This window comes from Alternaria ventricosa (genome assembly GCF_023758065.1).
Source record: "Alternaria ventricosa strain BMP 2768 chromosome Unknown scaffold_4, whole genome shotgun sequence".
Taxonomy (NCBI): domain Eukaryota; kingdom Fungi; phylum Ascomycota; class Dothideomycetes; order Pleosporales; family Pleosporaceae; genus Alternaria; species Alternaria ventricosa.
Window position 1 is genome coordinate 1504781 of NW_026055684.1, and position 22331 is coordinate 1527111.

General features: G+C 53.8%; 4 protein-coding genes across 4 annotated transcripts; 2 read left to right on the plus strand and 2 right to left on the minus strand.

Annotated features, from left to right (window-relative positions):
• Nucleotides 1-2042: 2042 nt before the first annotated feature.
• Nucleotides 2043-5818, minus strand: J4E93_003192 (uncharacterized protein; the record flags this gene model as incomplete). The annotated part of the gene is made up of 3 exons (XM_049341132.1): nt 2043-2725; nt 2775-5624; nt 5728-5818. The coding sequence occupies 3 exons, from the start codon at nt 5816-5818 to the stop codon at nt 2043-2045; spliced, it is 3624 nt and encodes a 1207-aa protein (XP_049202014.1).
• Nucleotides 5819-6670: 852 nt separating this feature from the next.
• On the minus strand, nt 6671-7818 carry RPL5 (60S ribosomal protein L5; the record flags this gene model as incomplete). The annotated part of the gene is made up of 4 exons (XM_049341133.1): nt 6671-7337; nt 7389-7542; nt 7593-7665; nt 7810-7818. The coding sequence occupies 4 exons, from the start codon at nt 7816-7818 to the stop codon at nt 6671-6673; spliced, it is 903 nt and encodes a 300-aa protein (XP_049202015.1).
• Nucleotides 7819-8299: 481 nt separating this feature from the next.
• On the plus strand, nt 8300-9795 carry ARP2_1 (Arp2/3 complex subunit, actin nucleation center; the record flags this gene model as incomplete). The annotated part of the gene is made up of 4 exons (XM_049341134.1): nt 8300-8524; nt 8584-8730; nt 8790-9581; nt 9631-9795. 4 exons carry the CDS (start codon nt 8300-8302, stop codon nt 9793-9795), a joined length of 1329 nt encoding a protein of 442 aa, XP_049202016.1.
• A 1888-nt stretch (nt 9796-11683) lies between these two features.
• On the plus strand, nt 11684-12319 carry J4E93_003195 (uncharacterized protein; the record flags this gene model as incomplete). The annotated part of the gene is made up of 1 exon (XM_049341135.1): nt 11684-12319. The coding sequence occupies one exon, from the start codon at nt 11684-11686 to the stop codon at nt 12317-12319; it is 636 nt and encodes a 211-aa protein (XP_049202017.1).
• Between the last annotated feature and the right edge of the window lie 10012 nt (nt 12320-22331).

The following is a 22331-nucleotide window of genomic DNA, read 5'->3' on the forward strand; positions in this document are numbered from 1 at the left end:
ATATAGTATAGTCTTTATAAAGGTACGTTATATTTCCTAATTAGGCTTAGCGCCTACTTAAATAGATAAGCGCTAGGCTTAATTAGGTAGCGTACTTAGTAACAGTAAAGTATAGTTATAGTATAGGCCTCTAACAGCTTCTGTACGTACGGCCTAAAGTACAACGTATCCTGTACTGTACCCAAAAGTACTACGCTACATTAGACACGCTGAATATGGCGAGTAGGCAGATTCTGAGGCGGAGCGACATCAAGGCGATATATGGATCATTTAGAGTGTAGGAAAAGGTCTCAACCCCATGACTCCATCTTGTGTCGATTTTGGGCAAACGACTCCCACAACATGGATATCTTCCATGAGAGTTTTGGAAGTAAGTATGCAATAGAAGCGTTGACAAGTCTTCTACATCACTGTTCCGAAGTAGTGTTTTAGGTGTACGGACAAGTCGAACAAGCGAAGCACTCCACACTCCATGCGCAGTGAAGATAGGTCTTCTATGCATCCGCGATGGAGTCTCTAAATCGCCTTCGATTCGGCTCGTTTGGCCTCTCTGACTGTATCCATAATGGCAGTCGAACTTTGCCGACTCGAACAGCACGGACAGGTCATTCGTTCATCTGTGGTTGGTTTTGAAACTCATGTCGGAAGGAAAGAGTCCCGCGCAGACATATCATGGCCGAACTCTTATTTTAGTAAAGATTCCTTCTTCTGTAAGGTGATGAGGAAGAAGAAGAGAACCCAAATGGAGGGTTTATATACTCGACGAGAAGACCAGGGAAAGACGAGCAAGCCATGTAAGAATATTGCAGGCTTTTCGGACGGCATAAGAAGCTTCCCGAAAACCTTTTGTGCAGGCCATGTAAACTTCAGAAGTCGGTTTGATGTCGCAAAGCACCGCCCCTCATGACATGTCGCCTCCAAACTTCTTTTTTGGGGACAGCGGCCGAAGGTCGCTCATAACGCGTCACTCCTTGGTTTTGTACTTTGGGAATTCAAAATGAGGAGAGCACGCCTGTACTATGTGTCAGCGCGCGAGAGCCGAGTTCATCAGAACGCATGACAGGGTTTTTGGAAAATGTAGAAAGAACGCAGACTCGCTCCGGACATAAAGTCCCGTCGAATCATTTTTGGTGCCCACAATGGACTAGAGAGTGATGAAGAGAGAAAAGAGCGGCGCAAGCATAGCTTTTGTACCCGTCGAGCTAGTCTATTCATGGATCGATCCGGGAAGAGGCTCTTCTCATCGGATCTAGAGGTGGGCTATTTTGGAGAGAACCAACAGCACATATCGATTTGGAACCCCTATTTTCGACCCGAGACTCTCTCATACGGTTTTGACCCGCCGTTTTTTTGATAGCACCCTCTTCGAAAGCCCGCAAAGCCGCAGTCTTCCCATGCATAGGTAGGTGTGGTGTTTTTAGAAGAAGTAAAGACGACATGGAAATAAGCGATGAGCTTTTGTGAGGCTGTCACATTGTTATAGTCAGGAGATTTTCCGATTGCCCTGAAAAGCGAATGGAGGGGAGAGATAGTCCACATGACCAAACTCGAGGTGTTTTTGAAAAAAGGTAGAAGAGCAGGACAGCCGGCAGAGCCATAGTACGGCTGGATCGATTTTTTGATAGCACTGGAGAAAGTGTGTGAGGAAGAGAGAAAGCATCTAGGAGGGAGGAAGTGGATTTTATACCCAACACTGCGCCCGAGACCCTGACGTGGAGCACGGGAAGACGCATCCATCCGTTGATATATACAGAGCTCGAAGCTGGAAGCAGAAGAGATGGGTCGTAACGGTCTGAACCAACATCAAAATGACAGTAAGATATAACGAGAATTCGAATGAGACGCCATACAAGGCGCTGTGCTAGCCATCACGGCTCTATGTTACAAATATACAAAGAATGAACACTTGAGCTGCTGGCGAGCGCGCTGCAGCTCCTCAACCACTATACACAGCTCAAGTCGGCAGGTTGGATATTACACTGGTTCCACACCCAATACTCCTTAACCTTCCTGACCTTTCCTCAACGCCCCGTCCCTAAAACTCAATCCTCAATAGCAAAGTCATCCCCACCATCCGCCTCCGCACTCTCCCTACCCTTCTCCCCGGGCGCAAAAATGTCCGGGTTACGATTCTTCAACGCCGCAATCTGACTCTCCTTGAACAATTTGAACTGCTCCGGGTCTTCCTTCTCCAGATTCCTCAACTCTTCAGCATTCTCCACGACGCTGTTGAAAGCCTGTTCCCAGCCTTTGCCCTCAATCATATGCCTCATCTCGTCGCCGCTATAGTTCTGGAAGTATGCGCGCAGGGTACGAAGGTGTTCGGGAAGACCTTGGTCATCTGCCGTACCGGAGATGAAGGAGACGTGGTTTTCGGAGACGTCGGGGGTGGTGGGGCGAGATGGGTTGAAGAGACCGGTACGGACGCGGTGGCCGAAGCGGTGGAGTCGTCCTTCTTCGAGGGACATGTGGCGGGATGCGAGGGAGACGTCGGAGTTGTGGCGCGAGCGCAGGGTAGAGGGTTCGTCTTCGTCGGATTGATCGGCTGTGAAGTCTGTTGAGACACTGTTCTCGAGTGTGGGTACGAAGGAGGTAGGTGGTGAGCTACTGAGTTTGGAGCTCGTAGTGGAAGCAGCATCGGATGGCTGGAGACGTGTCTCTGGGTATTCGTCTTCGAAGCGTTGGATCATGCCTTGGAGTGTTGTATCCAGGAAAAGTAAACGACCTGTCAAGATGTTAGCATATCAACACAATGGGAAGGTGGTGAAGCTTACGGTAGTTCAGGTCATTATCACTTTTCGCCTCTCTGATAAGTGCAGGCTGAATCCTTGACCGTGTGTTTCGCGCGGTCTCCAGAAGATCCTTGGACATGGCTCTGGCCTTGCTCGGCTCTTCAAGCACTGGTACCCTGTTCCTGCTTCTAGGAGTGGAAGTACCACTTGCTGGGACTGACACCCTTCGAAGATCGTTCTCCTTGTGCGAAAGACAGTAGCTAAGCGCCTTCGCAATGCCTGTACCTCCCACAATGTAGTCGTTTTCGGCCGCATTTGACACGTTGTCGGTCTCTTTGTAATCGTCTTCCGTACCGACAAGACGCAGCAGGATATCTGGAATCTCGACTTGCTTGGGCGCTGCTCGAAGTTCTGGCACTTCGTTGATGGATTCAATGTTGCGCAAGCAGTACGCGACGACTTGTTTGGCGAGAGCTTTGATGACTTCGCCTTGTTCCGGAGCTGGGATATCGACATCGACACAGATGAGTGACTTGGACAGTTTGGCTGCTAAGGTGAGCGATGCATAGAGTGCAGCAGCTTCTTCTTGTGTCTCCTCATCGGTGGAGCTTGCGACGCGCGTTATCTCAGGATTCTCGAGGATATTGATGTGTGCGATGTGAGGACAGTCCGGTAGAATCTCCGCGATAGCGATCGCATCTTCCGGCTTCATATCGACATTCATGAGATGTATGCGTTTCAGCTCCTTGAACTGAGGCATGTACTTTCTAAGGAGAGACAGGGATGTCTGGCCCATGAAGAGGCCTCTGTTGTGCGAGAGATCAAGGAATCTGAAGGAAGGTAGATTGATGAGAGTCGGGATAAGAGTCTTGAGAGCGTCCGGAGTGAGATTAGTATCCTGTAGGCACAGCGCCCAGAGTGGGCTGTTCGGGCAGTCCTTGATACTTTCGCAGATCTTGCCCATTAATGATCTCAGGTCGTTTCCTCCAATATCAATGCCCTGACAGACACCAGAGCGCAAGTAGTGCAGGACGTGTTCCAGACCTTCAGCGTCGATGTCGTTCGTCGCCAGACTAAGACGTGTAATACCACTGATGACGCAGCCGTCGATGATTTTCCGGATGCTTGATGAAGTAAGGTTGCATTCAGCCATGGCTAGCTCTTGAAGTTCCGAGCCGCCCAGTCGTTCCGAAATGGCCTTGGAGAATATTTCAGCTACATCTGCCGATTTGGCGTCCTTGATGGGCGATGGCGCCTGTGTGCTGTTCGTGGGCGAGGAAGCCACCTGCGGGCGAGACTTGGGAAACGGTATCATCGACACGTCGACCGCCATGATGGACTTGCACATGTATAGGAACAGAGCGATATGCTTCCAGCCTTCAGCTGTGATCTTCGGGTTGTTCTTAAGGACCAGCTTCTTGACTGCGCATGAGCCTTGCTGGCACAGCCCGTCCTGTGTTCCGTCGTTGGATAGATCACGTCGCTTCGGCGGCTCAGGAACTTTGGCAGCCAGGAGACCAGCGAGTATGACCCGTATCTTCTCGTCATTCAGATCTGCGTCTTCCAAAAACAATTTCTTCACAGGTACGATAGCGAGCCAGTCCGATAGCGTCAAAACGTCAGCCAGCTGCAGCCTCGACCCTGTCAGGTCCAAACAGGTGACGACTCCTGGCTGAACAACGGAGCACGCGCGTGGTGCCGCAAGCTGGTCGCTGATGCGTTTGAGAATGGGGGATTCGCGGAGTTGGCAACATCTTCGGTAGATGCGCAGTGGGTCAATCGTCGGGCGGTCTTGGGCGCGAGGCGTCGGCGCACCAGTTGCAACAGGTACTCCTTCGGCGCTGGCGCTGTCGTCGTCTCTGGTAAGCTCCATAGGGATTGTGCCGTTCTCTTCAGCCTTCTTGCGCTTCTTCTCTTTCCGCTCTTTGCGCTCAGCCTCGGACCGCTTCTTCTTCTCCTTCTTCCGGCTCGGCTCCTGCTTGTCCTCTTGCACGACTGTGCCCTCTGGGTTCGACTCGGAATCGTTGCCGACGACTTCTTGGGCGATGGAGACCACACCGTCTTTGTCCTTCTCCTCCGCAACAGCATCCGGGTTCTTGAGTGCCTCGCCCTCACCGCGCTCCTTCAACTTCTTTTCCTTGCGCTTGGTCTTGTCGTCTGTCTCGACGTCATCCTTGTACTTGGGTCCACCAGCAATCTCAACGTCCACGCAGAATGCCACCTTGCGCAACTTGTTCTGATCCAGTTCCGGGACTAGACATCGCTCCCGGTTGGGGTCGACGTTCATGATCTTGCGCGGGCACATGCCGCCGTTCGGGTAGACCTTGCCAGCGGTGCCGACCTGGGTTCCGGATGACAGGCGTCGCAACACATTTCCGACGAACGAGCTCTTAGGCTGCTGCGGTATGTAGGGCTCGGGCGCGCCATTAGTGCCTCCCGATGCTGCCTGTATGCCGTTCAGGGCGCCGTTGGCCGAGGGTGACGCGTTGGCTGTGCCGTTAGCAGCAGCGGGCGAGCCCTGGGCCTGGGTGTGTGTTGTTGCGGCGGGCGAGTTTTGCGACGAGAACTTGGAGCTGATGCTGTTCATCCACGAGTTGCGTCGCGAGCTGTTCTTCGCGTCGGGTGGCGTCGTGCCGCTGCCATTCTTGTCGGTACTGCCGCGGCCAAGCAGCGCTGGACGCTTCGGTATCTTTTGTGGAGGAGTTGGGCCAGCTGCAGCAGCTGGGGGCGGTCGCGGCGGCGATGCGGGTCTCGTGGGCGCCGGTGTCGGCTCATTATTTTGCTGCTCGTCGTGGCGGGGTCTGGCGGGAAGGCCACCATGCGACGATGTCTTGGGCGGCGCATCTCTGGTCAGGCCGGGCGACGAGGGCGCCTGCTGGCGATGGTGATGGTCTGCTCGGTCTGTACGCGCAACATGTTAGTAGCCTCTCAAGCTCAGGGTTGCGCCGCAAAGCCGAGACGTCTCCACCCAGCAGGGTAAGCGGGCCTCACGTACCTCTAGTCGAGTGATGCAGCCATGATACATCAACGCCGTGAATGTCTTCCATGGCGGACGCGGTATCGCCGGGTGTTTGTACGGCTGTCATTGCGTATATAGCCCTCTCGCCATGCGTCAGGGTTACAAACGGCCTCGGTGAGGCGGACGGAAGTCAGCGGGGTTTCTGCTTCCACGAGAATCCGCCGATTGGAAATGCTGCAAACTCTCTCAGATAACGTGTTCCGTGCGACTTCAACGACTCGCTGCACTCAAGGCTGGCGCTGCGTGATTTCTGGGAGCTGCTCTGTGCGATATTCGGCCGATGCGATGTTATGGCGAACGTGCACTGCAAGCTGTGGGAGCCGGCCGATGACGAAAGGTGTCGGCTGATTGCTTCGGGTCTCCTTCTCCTCTCCACACCAAGCTCTATCGCGTCCTCAATCCTGCCGAACATCATGATCGACTGCGAGGATGGCCTATATATCTGTCTACCCTCTTCCTTGAAACGAGCCTAATCGCGAAATATCCACATGCCTCACTCTGCTGCTGGCTGATGCATCCCGCGGAGCGAAGCGTTGACTACCGACTGTCCCCTCAGTGCTGCTGAAACACCTGACCGTCATGGCCACACAAAAACAGCAACCCGTGCTTGTCTTTCCACATGGTCAAACCCGCGACAGCACGCCATGTGGTGTCGGCCACTACCGACCACACGCGCGTGTCACATGTTGCTATTTCAGAACATTTCACACACGTTGAACAGGAGGGGCACATTGTTTGAGGGGGTATCTTGTTGTGGTAGCCAATCGCGGCTTGCCGTCTCGTCATCTCATTGAGGTCGTGAGGCTAAGTACAGTAGATGTATCCTGCAAAGGCAGGCATCCTTTCCATGTCATCCCCAGACGCCAAAGCCGTGCTTTTGTCATGATAGAACAAAGTAGGAACAAGAGAAAGGAACAGCCTAAGCAGTGATCTCGGCGATCTTGGCCTTGACGCGCTCCTCCTTCTCGGCCTTGGTGAGCTTCTTGCTCCTGTACTTCTGCGACTCGGCCTTCCACTCGTCCTTGGACTTCTTGGGGGCCTCGCCCTCCTCCTTCTTCCAGGGGTCCTCACGGATCTGCTTGTGTGCGTCCTGGTACAGCTCCTCAAGACCATCAGCCTCGATGTCGTCATCGATGTAGCCGCTGAACTGAGACTTGTAGCGCTCCTCGTCGTCGTCGGCGAGAGTCTCCATGTACTCAGCGACGTGACCACCGAAGATGTACTTGCGGAGGGTCTCGGCGTCGAGCTCCTTGCCTTCCATGTCGTATCCGGGGAAGCGGTTCTCGGAGTGGGGGACGAAGACACCACCGTCGGAGCAGCCCTTCATGGCACCGAAGACACGGGCACCGGTGGAGGTGCGGGTGAGACCGACATCCAAGAAGACCTTGAATGGGCGGCGCTCCTCGCCGTCAACCTCGGCGGCCTCGGTGAGGGTGAACTCACCGTCAGCCTCCTCTACACCAACGAAGTCCTCGTCAAGCTCGAGCTTCTTGAGGACACGGCGGGCAAGGAGAAGACCGGTGGCGTAGGCGGCGGACCAGTTGGTAAGACCGTGGGTGATGCCGTAAGCCTTGAGCTCGTGGGCACTGTATTGTTGTTAGTCGAGTGTCTGCAGAAGCGGAGTCGCTGGGACGTACTAAGCAGCCATGAAGACCTTGTCACCGCCAATCTCGGAGTGGACGACTTGGCAGATGATGTCCTTGTTGGTGAAACGGACGACGAGGCGGTACTTGGGCGCATTGTACTTGTTCTTGGCCTGGGTGATCAACCGCTTACGGGCGTAGTAGTCGGCTGCAGATTGTTAGAGAAGTCGCGATTTCGACGTTGGGATCAATACGTACTCTTTCCCTGCCTGCGGCGCTTGTACTTGACTTGGTACCGCGAGAAGTAGGCATCGTTCTTCTGGAGCTTGGACTTTTGACAGAGTCAGCGATTGGCGCTTCAAACCCGCATTCGAAGCATCTCGCAAAGACTCCACTCGACTTTCGTCGAAGCGGGGTTGCCGTGTGGCAATGGAATGGAGGGGTGCATTGCGGGCGCAATTCAGGGCGTACTTACGAAAGGCATCTTGACCTGCTGTTAGTTGAACTGGCTGGAGAGAAAGTTCGGTGTTGCAGAACGACGATATTGAAGTGGGCAGGAGGCGCTCGGACCATGCATTAAGCGATGCGCAAGTCGCGACTTCCCAAAGTTCCCCGGTGGGTGACCATGCGACTAGCAAGAGGTGGGTGACCACATCTGAGCATCTTACAATGTTGGTTCTGAAGTATAACTGCAGAGAGATGTTAACATCTTTGGATTATGGACGGTCTTCGAGTGTAGTGATGTCAATGATTGTATGTATGGGCTATTGAGGAAGAAACCTCTGGTACACCAGACCTGCAGCACCATGCGATGTGTAGCATACCATACATAGTGTAAATCGCTTTTGTTCTCCTGGTGTCACTGGCATACTGTGATTTTATAATCTTGGAGATATCAAGTGCCTGCATCTCAAGTTGTGAGCATCGTGTTGCCCGTTTGAGTGCTCACGGACCCCTGGCCAACCATGCGCCCCGCCAACGTCGTCAACCTCAAGGCAGGCAGCCCCGAGCTACGGCCAGCTTCCAACATCCACTCCTTCAGCCCCAACAACCCTTTCGAGCTTTGCACAGGATGGCTGAAGCTCCCATTGGTATGCGCAGCTGCCTCAGCTATATGTGAAGCTCTACTTACCCTCCAATTAGTCCTCGATGGCGGTACCGGTTTCCTTAAGGCGGGTTACGCCGGACAGGTATGTTCTATATACAGCGGCAGACTGGTCATGGCAAAAGCTAACAGGTCCCTCTCCAGAACTTCCCCGACCACCAGTTTCCCTCAATAGTCGGCCGACCCATCCTGCGAACCGAAGAGCGAGATGGCGGTGACATCCAGCTCAAAGACATAATGTGCGGTGACGAAGCAGCGGCAGCGCGCTCAATGCTTCAGATCACGTACCCTGTATGTGCATCGTCGACATCTCTCAAGCTACCTTGGAGCTAACGCTGTCTTGTCCGTAGATGGAGAATGGTATCGTCAAGCGCTGGGATGACATGCAGCACGTCTGGGACTACACCTTCCACGACAAGATGAAGCTCGACACTACCGGCCGCAAGATCCTCCTCACCGAACCGCCGATGAACCCGCTCAAGAACCGCGAGACCATGTGCGAAGTCATGTTCGAGCGCTATGGATTTGGAGGTGTATACGTGGCGATCCAGGCTGTCTTAGCTCTATACGCGCAGGGATTGTCATCTGGTGTGGTCGTCGACTCGGGAGATGGTGTCACGCATATTGTTCCCGTATACGAAAGCACTGTCCTCAACCATCTCACGCGCCGTCTCGATGTCGCCGGACGCGACGTGACCCGCAACCTCATCGCTCTCCTCCTGCGGAGAGGATACGCTCTCAACCGAACCGCCGACTTCGAGACCGTCCGTCAAATCAAGGAGAAGCTCTGCTACGTCTCATACGACCTTGAATTGGACCAGCGCCTTAGCGAAGACACAACCGTGCTGGTGGAATCCTACACCCTACCTGATGGTCGTGTCATCCGGGTTGGCAGCGAGCGCTTCGAGGCTCCCGAATGTTTGTTCCAGCCGCATCTTGTGGACGTCGAGCAGCCCGGTATCGCCGAGTTCCTGTTCAACACCATCCAAGCGGCCGACGTAGATGTCAGGAGCAGTTTATACCAGGCCATCGTGCTCAGTGGTGGTAGCAGCATGTACCCGGGTCTGCCAAGTCGGCTGGAGAAGGAGCTCAAGCAGCTGTGGCTCACTAAGGTCTTGGGCGGAAACCCGGAGCGACTCAACGTGGGTACACACCTACTATGCCGGCTAAACTCTGCTAACACAGACACAGAAATTCAAGGTCCGCATCGAAGACCCGCCACGGCGAAGGCACATGGTGTTCCTCGGTGGAGCTGTACTCGCGCACATCATGGCCGACAAAGAGAACATGTGGATATCAAAGGCAGAGTGGGAGGAACAGGGCGCAAAGGCACTGGAGAAGCTCGGCGCGAGATGATGCGGAGGAGAACATGCAGCGACATACATCAACCAACAAATCCAACAATTTCACGACACGAGCTACGTACCGCGAATAGCATGAGTGACCCGAGACATGTCGCTGGTGATCTAATACTTGTCACACCTTCTCAAAGCGGTTTTGTTTACCGTGATTTACCTCGGTGTTCCTTAAGCAGCCTCAATCTCCATTGCTTTTGCCTATGCCCATGCTAATGTGCGCGCCGACTCAATGTGCCCGAGCTCCTCCGGCGGCTGTTGGTTTCCACCAGCGGCTGCATTGCTTCATCTACCTGAGCCGCATGCGGGAGATCTACTAAGCGGTGCGACAGTATCACATCTTCATCGCACGTCGATGCATTGACGGGATGCCCAAACAACTGCTCTGATAGCCGCGCTAAGCTCTGTCCTCTGGTGCCCAAGCCAAACTACGTGACGGCATCGCATCGCGGCGAGCAAAGCCGAACCCTCTCTAGAAGAACATCACATACATTAAAGTTCGTGCGCTGGCGTCATCGGTCAGCGCTCAGTAGATGATGGAAGAATTGTGTGTAGGAGCGGCTTCGGCGGCAGTCCCTTCAGGCGGTATTTCCGCATGTTGGGTAATATGGGATTGTGCAGCGTTGTCTGTACCGTGCGAGCGGCTCTCCCTCCAAATAATATCGCACATATATTCTTCGGCGATGTTAGGGTGAACTTCGGGATAGACAAGAAAAAGGCGCATGATGGATCACGATCGGTTCACGTCGTTACATCCAGCCAATATGTGCATACCCTTTTGCGAAGAATGTCGCAGTTGTGCACTTGGCGTCGCGGCCACGGTGTGGTGGTGTCATGTCTTGTAGGCGCTACCGTTTGTCTCTCATCAGACCGTACTTTGAGAGAGCACGCGCGCGGAGCTAAAGGTGCGTCGTGAAAGAGAAAAGACGTTGCTGCAACCTGCCGCAGGGCTCTGCTGCAGATGCAACGGTACCCTATCACACCCACCACGGCGCTGCAGGGCAATGGAGGGAAGTTTGCAATGCTGTGTTCACACCACGCGTTTAGCGCCGGGCATTCTAAGGCGGGCACGTGTTCGGTCTTAATCATGAGCCGGGCATGCTGCACTGCGTCATAACGGACAAGCTGCACAAGCTGCTTAGGCGTGTTGGACGATTCGCATGGCTAGCGAGGCAGGAATTCAGCGCCCCGCCCAAACCGCGAAACCAAGGCCTGCGAGGTGAAATGACGAGGATATAGCGCCTGCGATCATGGCGCGCCTCGCTGTAGCGGCCTTGTCCTCCGTCGGTACTAGCTATGTAAAGGCCGCTGTGTACCAGTTATCCTATTCACTGTTAGATTAGCTTTCAACCCTCCCTCCTCTGCGCCGCCCTCAGACTAGCCGACGCACTGCACTCCATCTTACTTTGATTGTGGACCCAGGTTTCGGGAAAACACACGCGCCATCTGTACTCCGCCATAACCGGCCCGCAGCCACCTGTTGCAACTGATAGACACCGGCTTGGTGTGCTGCCAGTAGCAGGCGCCTGTGCTTCCACCACATCGAAACGGGGTCCACTTGAGCCGTGCATCAGGCTCGTTACCCTCTCAGGAACGATTACCGCACGACGGTGCGCCTTCAAGCGGAAGATCAACACTGTACCTTTCCAATAAGATCGGCTACCATCCCCGAGCCCTGCCACCAAGTCCCAAGCCTTTGCTGGACCCTCCCGCTGCTAGATATATTAGACACCGCCGCTGCTCTGTGCTTTGCTGCCTGCAAGCACGGTACTCCATCTTTCCATTATCCCTCTCCTCGCTGTCATTCAGGAGAAGTTGATATAACAACTCACCGGAGCCGCAACCTTCCTTCCTCCAGGTGAACGCGAGATATACTCGCCACACGTCATATGCGATCTCCGCCAACGTCGCCTTCCCTTTCGCGAGTCATCTTCAGATCCGGTACCTCTCACCAGAACATGTCTTCTCGAACTGCCGACCGCAGCATGCCTGCCATCAGCTCGCCTCTCTCGCCCAGATCACAGCCTCTCGATATTCCTTCACAGGCTCGATGTCGCCCAGCCATGAACCCACGACAGTCCAGCAACACCGGCCCTGCTGCACACCTGAGGCTCCCTTCTCTGCCCCGCTTCCACCCAGCAAACTACGCTTCATCCCAAGGCTCAAGTCATGCAAACACGCCTACTGCTGGTCCTGACAGCCCTAACTCTCCCGCTTCGCCTCGATCATCCAACAGGCAGTACGAGGTTCAGAGACAGATGTACCTCTACCAGCAACAACTCCTTGCCAACACCAGCCGTCAAACCAGGGGTTTTGGACCGAAGCCAACCAGCCCACGTCTGGAGCCACTCGCCAGTCCTGGGGTAGTCACTCCCTTGGAACTCGAAGAAGACGCCGGCGGTTACCTTACCGCTGGTGTGAGCCGTGCCGAAGCCGACCAGCACGTTGAGAAGTACATCCGCGAGGAGGCTCGTCGAAGGGGAGAGTACTCTCCTGGCCGTGCAACCTCCGTTGGTGGCCATTGACTATCCCGCCACCAACAAAAGCAAACACAAACACACCACCACCCAAGCACTGGCACTCGGACACGGCACCGAAACAACTAGCCGCTCTACGCCTTTCTATTTGTCCAGCAATTTCGGAGTTATATCACCCACGGCACGGAGCATCAACGGCGTTCATCATCCTCATCACCATTACAAACAAACAAAAAACCAGCACACGAATCGTACACAAACAATAGACGGAGAACGGATGGAACGGCTCGTTCTAGCAAACACGGACTCGCAACATTCTTCTTCATCAACCACACACTCCAAGTGCTGGAGCGTGGCAACCCGATCGCTTTTTCTCAAATACCCAACTTTGCGTTTTTCATCCTCGGAGTATACAAACGTACCGCATGCATGCATCTCGCCTGTCCATAGCTTCACAGTAAGCGCTCCACCAGTTGGTGTCGAGCTGGGCAGATGACGGGTCTTCTTTTGTTTCTTCACGTAGCTAGCAATGACAATTCAACTCTATCCCATTCATCATATGCCTTTTTCGCCTCCGTGATGCACGCCAACAATGCCTCGATCTACAATCTCACAAATCTCACCCAACAAACACTGCCACCTCCTCCCTCCCTCTCCGCCATATCCAGAGGTACAACCCGAGCATGCCGACCTACCCGACTCATGTCCTCCCTTCCCCATTCTTTCGCCCCCATTAAAAAAACACGCCCCTCCACTTGCCCACCCCGTATATCCTTTGACCCAGCATGCCAGCGCGCGCCGGCCACATTCGCCTCTCTGAAACACGCGATCAGCTGCTAGCCGCCGAAAACAGCGGACGTGTGTACAGACGTGTACTGAGTCGCTCTTACCACCGCTAACGTGATTCCCTGCACTTTCCTAATGTAATCAATCACGGCAATGAGAATGCAGAATATTCCCCACATCACTCCATAGTTACTAGAGGTGCAAGCCAGCGCATCGTAGCGTCGACTAGACCCGTGCGAGCGGACCCTGATTCTTTCTTTGCAGTTTGGCAATTTCCTAATCTCATCCAATCCAGCTTTGCACTGGCAGGTCTAATCACAGGCTACTACTATGTGACTAAGGTCTGCTACCGCTATGGTTGCAGTTGCACTCTCGCTTCGCATCCAGCGGCACTTACCACCATATTTCCGGGTCAATCGTGATTTCAAAAAATCAAGGGAAAGGGATAGTCGAAAAGCAGGTTTAGACGGCCCGTTGACCACATGTTTCGATCATCGCCAACACATGGCCATATATCAGCTGAGATATCGCTGTTCATGTTGATCATTCGGCGGCGACATTGGCGTTGGTCGCCGCAGGCCGTTCGCGTAAACCTGCGTGTGTTTGCGAACAAAGGAAGATGGCCTAACTAGAGATCATCCTTCTATTCTGAATGGGTGATGGGGGATGTGAGATTTGCCAAGCGCAAGGTGCCCCGCAGTGCTGTGAAGGATCTTCATGGTGGGTTGCTGCTTGGGGTGAAGTGTGCCGGGTGGATGATCTTGGCCCGGAAGGGGTTTGGACATGATGCTTTCGAGGGGAACCGTGATTGATGTGTTGCATGTTGCGCATGGGCGGTTGTTTTTGCGGGAATATGCATGTGTTGCGCATATTGTTTGTGTTGTTGAGGTTAGGGCCTTACTGTACACTGTACAACAAATGTGCTGGTAATCTCCTTCTCTTTGTTGTCCCAAACCCACATCTACCCAACCAAAGGTGCACTAGAGATAAAAGTTGGACTGAGTTTAGTTTGCCAGCACATGCTATTTTTGCACAGCCCGCTCAAGATCGCAAAGGAATGCCACAGAAAAACAGGGTCTTTCTTATCGCCGTGTTATTTCGTTTTGGGGCCGGCTTCCCTGCGTCTTTTGATACGAAAGCCGTTGGTTGGTGTGGTGTGGTAGATTTGTGCCCCGTGCGCCTTCCTTCACGGATCTAAGATGCCGAGTAAATGCCATGTGTGTGGGTCAAGAGTTATGCAGGGATTCGGCATCGGTTGTTTGCGAGCTCCTGGGCATCGATGCTGTTGTCAGTAAATATGTGGTGCGCAACGGTCGTGGCACCCTGATGACGCGTGATGATGGGAGTGATGCAGAGAAAGACGCGTGTATGTGCTGGGAGAGCCAGGGAAACCTCGAGATGGAGGAAGTGGTGCGACTGTAGCCTCTTACTCGTGGACCGCCGAGATGATTGCAGATCACGTGCGTGCGCTCATGAAGATCAGGGAAATCATTTCGAAGATACTACTCGCTTGTTCGTCCGTCTTGAGTCGACATTGCAGGAGTTGCATTCGAGCCAATCGCTCGTACTCCAGGGTAGATTAGAGCCGCACCTGCTACTCGTCGTTTGTCGCAAGTCGCTCTATCGTCCAATACCTTGGGTTCGGTTACTATACAACGAGTTAGAGCATGATTGGTGCAGTAGTACGTGCATGTCCAGGTAATGATGAGTAACCGGTGGTATTTTTCAAACTCCACAAGACGGCACACGATAGGTATTTCGTATCGACACTGCCTCCACTTCACGAGGCGCGAGAGCCATTAGTGTACGCTGCCCAAGTCGACTCGCTGAACTCTGTCAGTTGTTAGCATACCGACAACGACGCACGTGGCCGTACGTTTGCCGCTTTTTCACCGCTTACTCTCCCATTGCGCCTCTCACGCCATAATCTTGGGAAATTTGGTTCGAACCGTAGCTAGTGTTATTTTCACGGATGACATGACGACACACGAATCGAAGGCCCAGAAATCGGGTCGTCGTCGGACCCTCGTCTGAGAAAATGTCGACTCGATTGTCGCAAAGAGTCAGGTCCACATCTTACTCCACAGTCTGCGCGATTTGTAAGTCGAACGTAATTCAGGAACGTCCAGGAACGATGGGGATGTGTTTCAGGAACGCCAATCATTTCGCATGTGGAAGGGCTGGAAATCGAAAAGTCAAGATGACGATTGAAAGAAACTACGTCAGCGGCGGTTGCGCTGGGATCTGGGATGCGTGAATAAGGCTATGCCTCATGTGGTTAGATAACCTCCGCTCTCCGCTACCCGTTTGGGTGAAGGATACCTCAAGATGCAAGAGTATGTAAACATCAACAATCTTACCATCGTGATGGTCCGGACATGCACTCCGATGATGCGGCGCTCCACTGGATATCGAAGTCATCTTGACGATGCATCGGGAGTCTCCCTTGAGCCGCCTCACAGCTGAACTTTCTCCACATCATAACGACCACGGAAATCCAGTGCGCACATCAACGAGTATCTTCCACAAACCCCACTTGAGAGCCGCATCATCTGCGACCCCGCAATGCCGCGTGGGCTTTTGCGGAGGGTGTGGTCAGATCCTCTCACCGACTTCTCGTCTTACCAACCCGTCGGCTCGCAGTGCGTCGTCAACTCATGCAACGATTGATCCAGAAGGTTAAGTTCACGTTGCATCGTCATCTTCACCTGTATCTATGCGTCATTGTTGACATCAAGAGGCGGACAAGTACAATCGCGGAACACCGTTGTTTTCCTAGGTGGGCGCGGGCCACTTCACCGCTGGCTTCTCATCAAAGATACAAGGATTGAATGAAAAAGATACACGGAGCCTGCTCAAGAGTCCATCCTAGATGCGGTCAAGCACTACATGCACGGAAACCTTTCTTGTCTAGGCATGGAATGGCGGGGAAACCTGCAATATGCAACTGCGCCAGGTCTCCCATCAATAGCATGAACTCACGCAGGAGACTGTTCCGTCATGGATTATGAAGAGACAGGCGTCGAGAACGTCAGCGTGGGATGTCGACCCAAGAATTGGGAGCAACCGGCAAGGTACCACCTCCATAATGTGGAGGCTGTCAAAGTAACCTCACCAGCACTAACAGCCTTGCTTACGACTACAGCAAGAAAACCCAACCACAGCCCAACACAAATCAATCAGCAATCTTCGATCGCAGTATTCCTACAGTCACATGTACCGCTCCTCCACGATCGCGATCGCCAGCACAGATCAGCCGCGTCGGGCCTTTACTATCGGACCGTATAGGGACCCGCCATGCACGAACGGGACATGGATATCTTTGCGGCAACCACGCGTGGGATCAAGCGTCTCAAATTTCTACGCGACTCGGGATTAGTTTCCTTTGGGTGATCAGGCCGTCGGGCATGCCCGCTTTCCTTGCTGCAACGGTTGCGTGGGGTCCTCGAGGGTTGCAGGATACAGGTCCATGGTGACGCGCGTTGGTTTGCGGCAAGCTCGCTTGTTGGCTGGGTAATCGCTGCTCGATGGTGAGTGAGGTCTCCATATTGATGGATACATATGGAGACTACCTATGTGGATGATTTGAACAATTGTGAGGCTTCAAGAGCAGACGAGCGAGCCGCGCGTGGGTACTGTTGCGGTGGCGAAGGACTTCGATGAGCATCTGGTCGGGTGAGGCGGTTGTGACAGAAAATGACTGTGAGTGTTTTGCATTCAATTCGATGTGATGTGTCGGCCATCACGAACAGATGGCAGCGACGTGCGTGGTTCACAGAACTCTGCTCAGCGAGCGCGTCAGTGGCCTCATCTGACGACGAATACTACGAGTCTGTCTGCTGAATATTTCCGCTCGGTATGAGTGCGTATCGTACAGCCAGCGCAGCATCGTCAGCGCATCAATTCCTGTACGCTGGCAGACTGCTGTATTAATTCCTCTTCAACAGAGTGACCTCGTCTTTCAAGGAGCATTCCCGTCGTAGCCATGCATATATAAGCTTGCCTAAAGATTCGAGTACCTACTCTCTTTCTATTTCTAAAGCAATTACTCTCTCAACCGCGTTCTCATAGCTACTCCTGACAACCCCAATCACATAAAAACCAACCATGGCCCGAAAAAGCTCTCGCAGAAGCCGTCGCACAGAAGACCACCCCGACCCCTTCGCAGGCTACGACCCGAACGACCCCCGCGACTATGTAATGAGTCACACCACACACGACGACGGAACCCATGACTACTCTTCTGGCCATATCGACGCACCAACCCATAGTCGTCGCGGCGGACGGCAGCCGACCTACGACGAAGCCGGTCAAATGGGTTATGCTCACGCGGCTTATGAGAATCATATGGGCGGAAGGGCGGCCGGGTGAGTAGACTCGATTCTTCTTTCGCCATTGTTTCTCGCCATGCTGACTTGTACATCTTACTAGGTATGGGCGCGGCTACGTCCAAGGCGGACGAACCGGCTTTATGAAGGGAAACTATGATGAAATGTATGATGGATATCAAGAGGGTGCCGACTATGGATACGACAACATGTATCAACACGGTGCTTTTCATGGTGATATGTATGGTCGTTATGGGGGCTACGATGACTTCACTGGTGGTGGCATGGGTGGGTATGGTGGGTATGACGACTTCCACGGCGGATATGGGGGGTATGAAGGGTATGGTTACGGGGGGTATGACGACTATGGTGGAGGGTATGACGGGTACAACGATTATGGAGCGTTTGGTGGTTATGGTGACTATGGTGGTCATGGTGGATATGGCGGATACGGCTATTACTGAGATCTCATATGAATAGTCAAGTGCTGCGTTTGGACCGTTAAAGACAGCCCACGAAATTCTTACTCGATATCCATAGCTTCATTTGATAAGCAGACAATCTGATTCCATGTCAATCATTGATCTCCAACATCTGTCATCATTTAGCTCAGGTACTGAGGTGTAGTAAAGCAATGTTTTCTATTCTCTAGCAACGACTGTAGTATGGTTTTCTCCCTTTTTTCTACATGCAAGCTTCGTGATAAGCCCCTGAGGGCAACAAGGAGTGTGAAGAATCGAATGCTACTTCCCCGATATAGTCCATGAAGACCTCTGCACTGCGACCGGAATCCTCATCCTGCTTTGCGTCTTCTATACACCTCTGCCGGGTCGACGTTGAAGTACGATGTCTTGCTGGCACAGATATCGGCATGAGGCCGAGTGTTGGCGCAGACGCATGCAACATAGCACCTGCAGGTAAGACGGCAAGCCAGGTCGCAGGGCGAATCTGATCCAATATCGATATCTGTGCTAACGCACTGGCGATCGCCTTCTTTGGTCCTGCCGACGGAGCGCACTGTGGGTCGGGCGACCCCTTGTGAAGCATCTTGCCCCGTTGGGTGGAAGAGAGGCTCGCAGCCAAAACGTGGTACGTAACCAGTAGGAATAATTCCTACGGTATCATAAGACAAGAGATCAGTCGTATCCGTTGTTGCCAGTGCCTATCTGACTGGCGAAAGCCGTAGAAACGCTACGAGCATCGTCATCCTCGAAGCCACCAAGTCCACTGCGCAGACCACGACCAGCACCGAAGCCAGTGCCAACGTTGGGACCCTGGCGGGTAGTTTCTACGTAGCGGTTGAGACGGTCAGACTGACTGAGGGACGTCGGCTTGTTGTAGTCGTTCAAGCTCAGGCCAGACAGGCTTATACCGCCCGGTGCATCGCTGCGAGTATCGGTAAGCTCGCTAGCGGCGACCGACTCACCAGCAACGCTTGCAGGCGCGCCGTTCTTGCCCTTGCCGTTGGGACGACCAGGAAGAGGCCATGACTCCTGGAAGTTGGAGAACATGGGAGGGTAGTTAGAGGGAACACCGACACCACCAAGAGCAGAAGAGTGGACTGAAGAGACGTCATCTGGGATGTAGCCGACAATTGAGCCGTTGTCGTTGTACTCCTGGCGGGGCTTGTTACCGTTGAAGCCAGCCTGACGACCAGAAGTCATAGCATTGGCGTGCTGGTAGGCCATCTGGTAGCGCTGGGGACCACGGTAAGTCTGCTTCGGGCGGCTGAACTGCAGAAGCGAAACCTGCAAGTTGGTCAAAGGACCCTCAACAAGGCAGTTGCGCTCCTTAAAGTGGAGAAGAAGGTAGTGCCATAGCGGATGCTTCGACAGGACCTTGGGGTTACCCAAAATGACGAGACCGTACTTGGCTCGGGTCAAGGCGACGTTGAGACGACGAGGATCGCTCAAGAAACCAATACCCTGGTGGTCGTTGGAACGGACACAAGATAAGATGATGAAGTCCTTCTCACGACCCTGGAAAGCGTCGACGGAGGCAACTTCGACTTCCTTGTAGTTTTCCTTCTTAAAGCTGCCTGTTGCCTGCATGGAGCTGACTACATAACTACGTTGGCCTTCATATGGAGTGATGATACCGATGTCGCCAGGCTGTACGCCGGCTTTGAAGAAGCGGGTGACAATCTTCTCGACGTTCTGAGCCTCGGTGCGGTTGAGGTAGGATGTTCCAGAGGCTGATATTTCTTCGGCGCCGAGGTTGGACCAGAACATCATGGGGCTGTCGACAACCGGCCAGGGGAAGTCGACATCGCGACGGATGCGCTCCTGCATGGTGACACCGTTCTGAAGAGAACCCTCGTAGAACATGTTCGAAGGGAACTCGGACAGACAAGGATGCATACGGTACTGAACCTGAAGACGAATTGGAGAGCATCCCAGAATGACGAGACGCTCGAAGAGAGACTGGTTGAGACCAGCTGTTGCGGCCTTCTTGTTCATGATGACAGGTCCAAGTTGCTGGTGATCACCAACAAGCACGACCTGCTTACATCCTAGTACCAAGGGAATCATGCACTCTGGCTCGGCTGACTGTGTCGACTCGTCGATGAGGACAGTGCGGAACTTCATCTTGGAGAGACGAGGATCACCAGCACCAACACAAGTGCAGCAGATGACATCGGCTGCGTTCAGAATCTCGCGCTCGGCTGCTCGGGTGAGCTGCTTGAACTTCTTCTCATCTTGGCTGGAGAGTTCACCAACATCGCTCTTCAACTGGTTCAACTTGTTGAGCTCGACGTTGGTATCGTTCATGCGGACCTGCTCGTGAAGAGAGAGGAAGCCAACGGGAGATTCAACATCCTCCCTAGACTTAGCGGTCACACGAACGGTCTTCAACCCAGTAAGATGAATACGTTCGCACAACTGGTCAACAGCGACGTTGGAGGGCGCGCAAACCAGAACTTGACTGCCACTGATCTTGCAGAGATGGTAGATGATAGTGGCAGAGGTAACAGTCTTTCCAGTACCGGGAGGACCTTGGATCAAGCTGAGTGGCTTTTGTAGGACGCTCTTTACGGCATTGATCTGACTGGCGTTCAATTCAGGAAGACCTGGAACGCTGAACTTGCGAGGAATCTGGATCTTCATGGGTGCGGAAGCAACCTCGTGGCCGAGAAGACGATGGAAGATGTATCCCGACACGCTCATCTCATCGATGGCAAAGGTCTTCATGGCGTGTTGCATGCGGTCGAACGAAGTGGCCTTCCAGACGTAATCGGCGCTGAAGTTGTGAGTGCACTCGGTAGGGACAGACTTGTGGTCGCCCTTGGTGCGCAGCTCAATCGTCACCTCATCGGACTGGTTGTTTGGGATCTTGATGACATATCCAACGCCTTCCCAGTGTGGACGAAGTTCTCCTGTATAGCGCAAGCGCATCTCGTCACCGACGGCGAGCTTGACGTCTCCCAGCTCGAGCTTGGGAAGGATGAAGCTGGCTGTGTGTTTGTTGTTTAAAGCCATATCCCAGCGAACGACAAGGTTGTCCTGCGACTGCGACTCCTTCAGCTTGCGATCATAGTCGGCCTCGATCTTGACCAGGGGACCAAAGACGTTCTGGTATTGGAAGGCGTCATCGTAGCGCAGCAGGACCTTGGCGATAACCTCCTCTTGACCAGCACCCTTCTCAAGATCGGCAATTGTAGCATTCGCGTTGTCCTTCCATAGCTCTTCGAGTTTCGCGATCGTCTGGGGACTAAGGTGGCGGGCGCGGAGCTGCTCCTGGTCGGTTGGGGCAGGCACGAGCCAAGGAAGGAAGGAGCGGTCCTCGATGAGCGGCTGCCAACGCGACACGTCCCAGTTCATGTCCTTCTGCGAGGGCATAGAGGCGCATGGCTGGCGACATAGGAGGACGACGACGGTGTCTGATTTGGCGGGGATAAAGCCGAGGAGGAAGACGTTCTTGGTACCGCAGTTGTAGCATTCGAGCGTCGTGTCGCCGAGCGAGGAGGCGGGGTGGAGCTGGACTTCCTTGTGACGGGCGCGGACGAGATGGTTGATGATATGCGAGGAGGACGAGTTGCCACGGGCGCTGCAGAACCACTTACTGCAGGCGAGACACTTAACGACGCTGCCGGCGTTATGAATACCGCAGTACGCGCCTAGTCGGGATATTAGTATGCCTCTCATTCCCTTCCAACCCATCATTACCTACAAGCGTGTGCTGGTAGCTCCACCTCGGCGTCTTCCGCTCGCATAGCTGACTGGCCGTTGCGTCCACCGACTGGCATGCTGGCCATGCTCTCCAAGTCGTCTTCATCGTACTCTTCGTCGTCATCTGCGCGCCGCCTACGCGAAAGCCCACCGCGTGCAAGATCGCCGTCGAGAATGCCCTCGTCTACGTCACCGGCGTTGATGGTGGCAGCCGAGTCGGACACCAGGTGGTTGCCCATGTGCGTGAAGGCGCCTTCCATGATGAAGGTTCGCGTCCAAGGCTCCTGCTTTATTCGAAATTTGTGGGGTCGGGATCAGAGGTTCGGGGGCAGTTGCGGCCGGAGGTGTTGTGGTTGAAGTATGAACAGGTCGACTGCTCACACCATTTCCAGCGGGAGGTTGTGTGGTAGCGCTTGGCGTGTTTGCGCGCGCAAGTGGTGGTGGCGGCGAAAGATTGTGTCTCAAGGTTGCAGCAATTCAGCGGGGTCGGAATGTCGGAGCACAAGGCTTAGCGCGTTTCTTACCGGAGGCATCGCTCTCTCCTCCACAAGACTTTCACTCCGCCATCAAACACCCTAGCTCGGGTCGAGTCTCTTTTCTTTCTCCTTTGTCCGCCTAATACCGCCATTCTATATACCTCGTCAGCTCAGGACCCGCCTCTGTGGCAGTGGCGCTCTGCTAGGTGCCACAACGGCTTTTGATCGTCAGTGAAATCACCTGCAGCAGAGCCGCATTAATGGACCCTTTATTCTAGTGTCAACGTCTTTTGTACGGTTG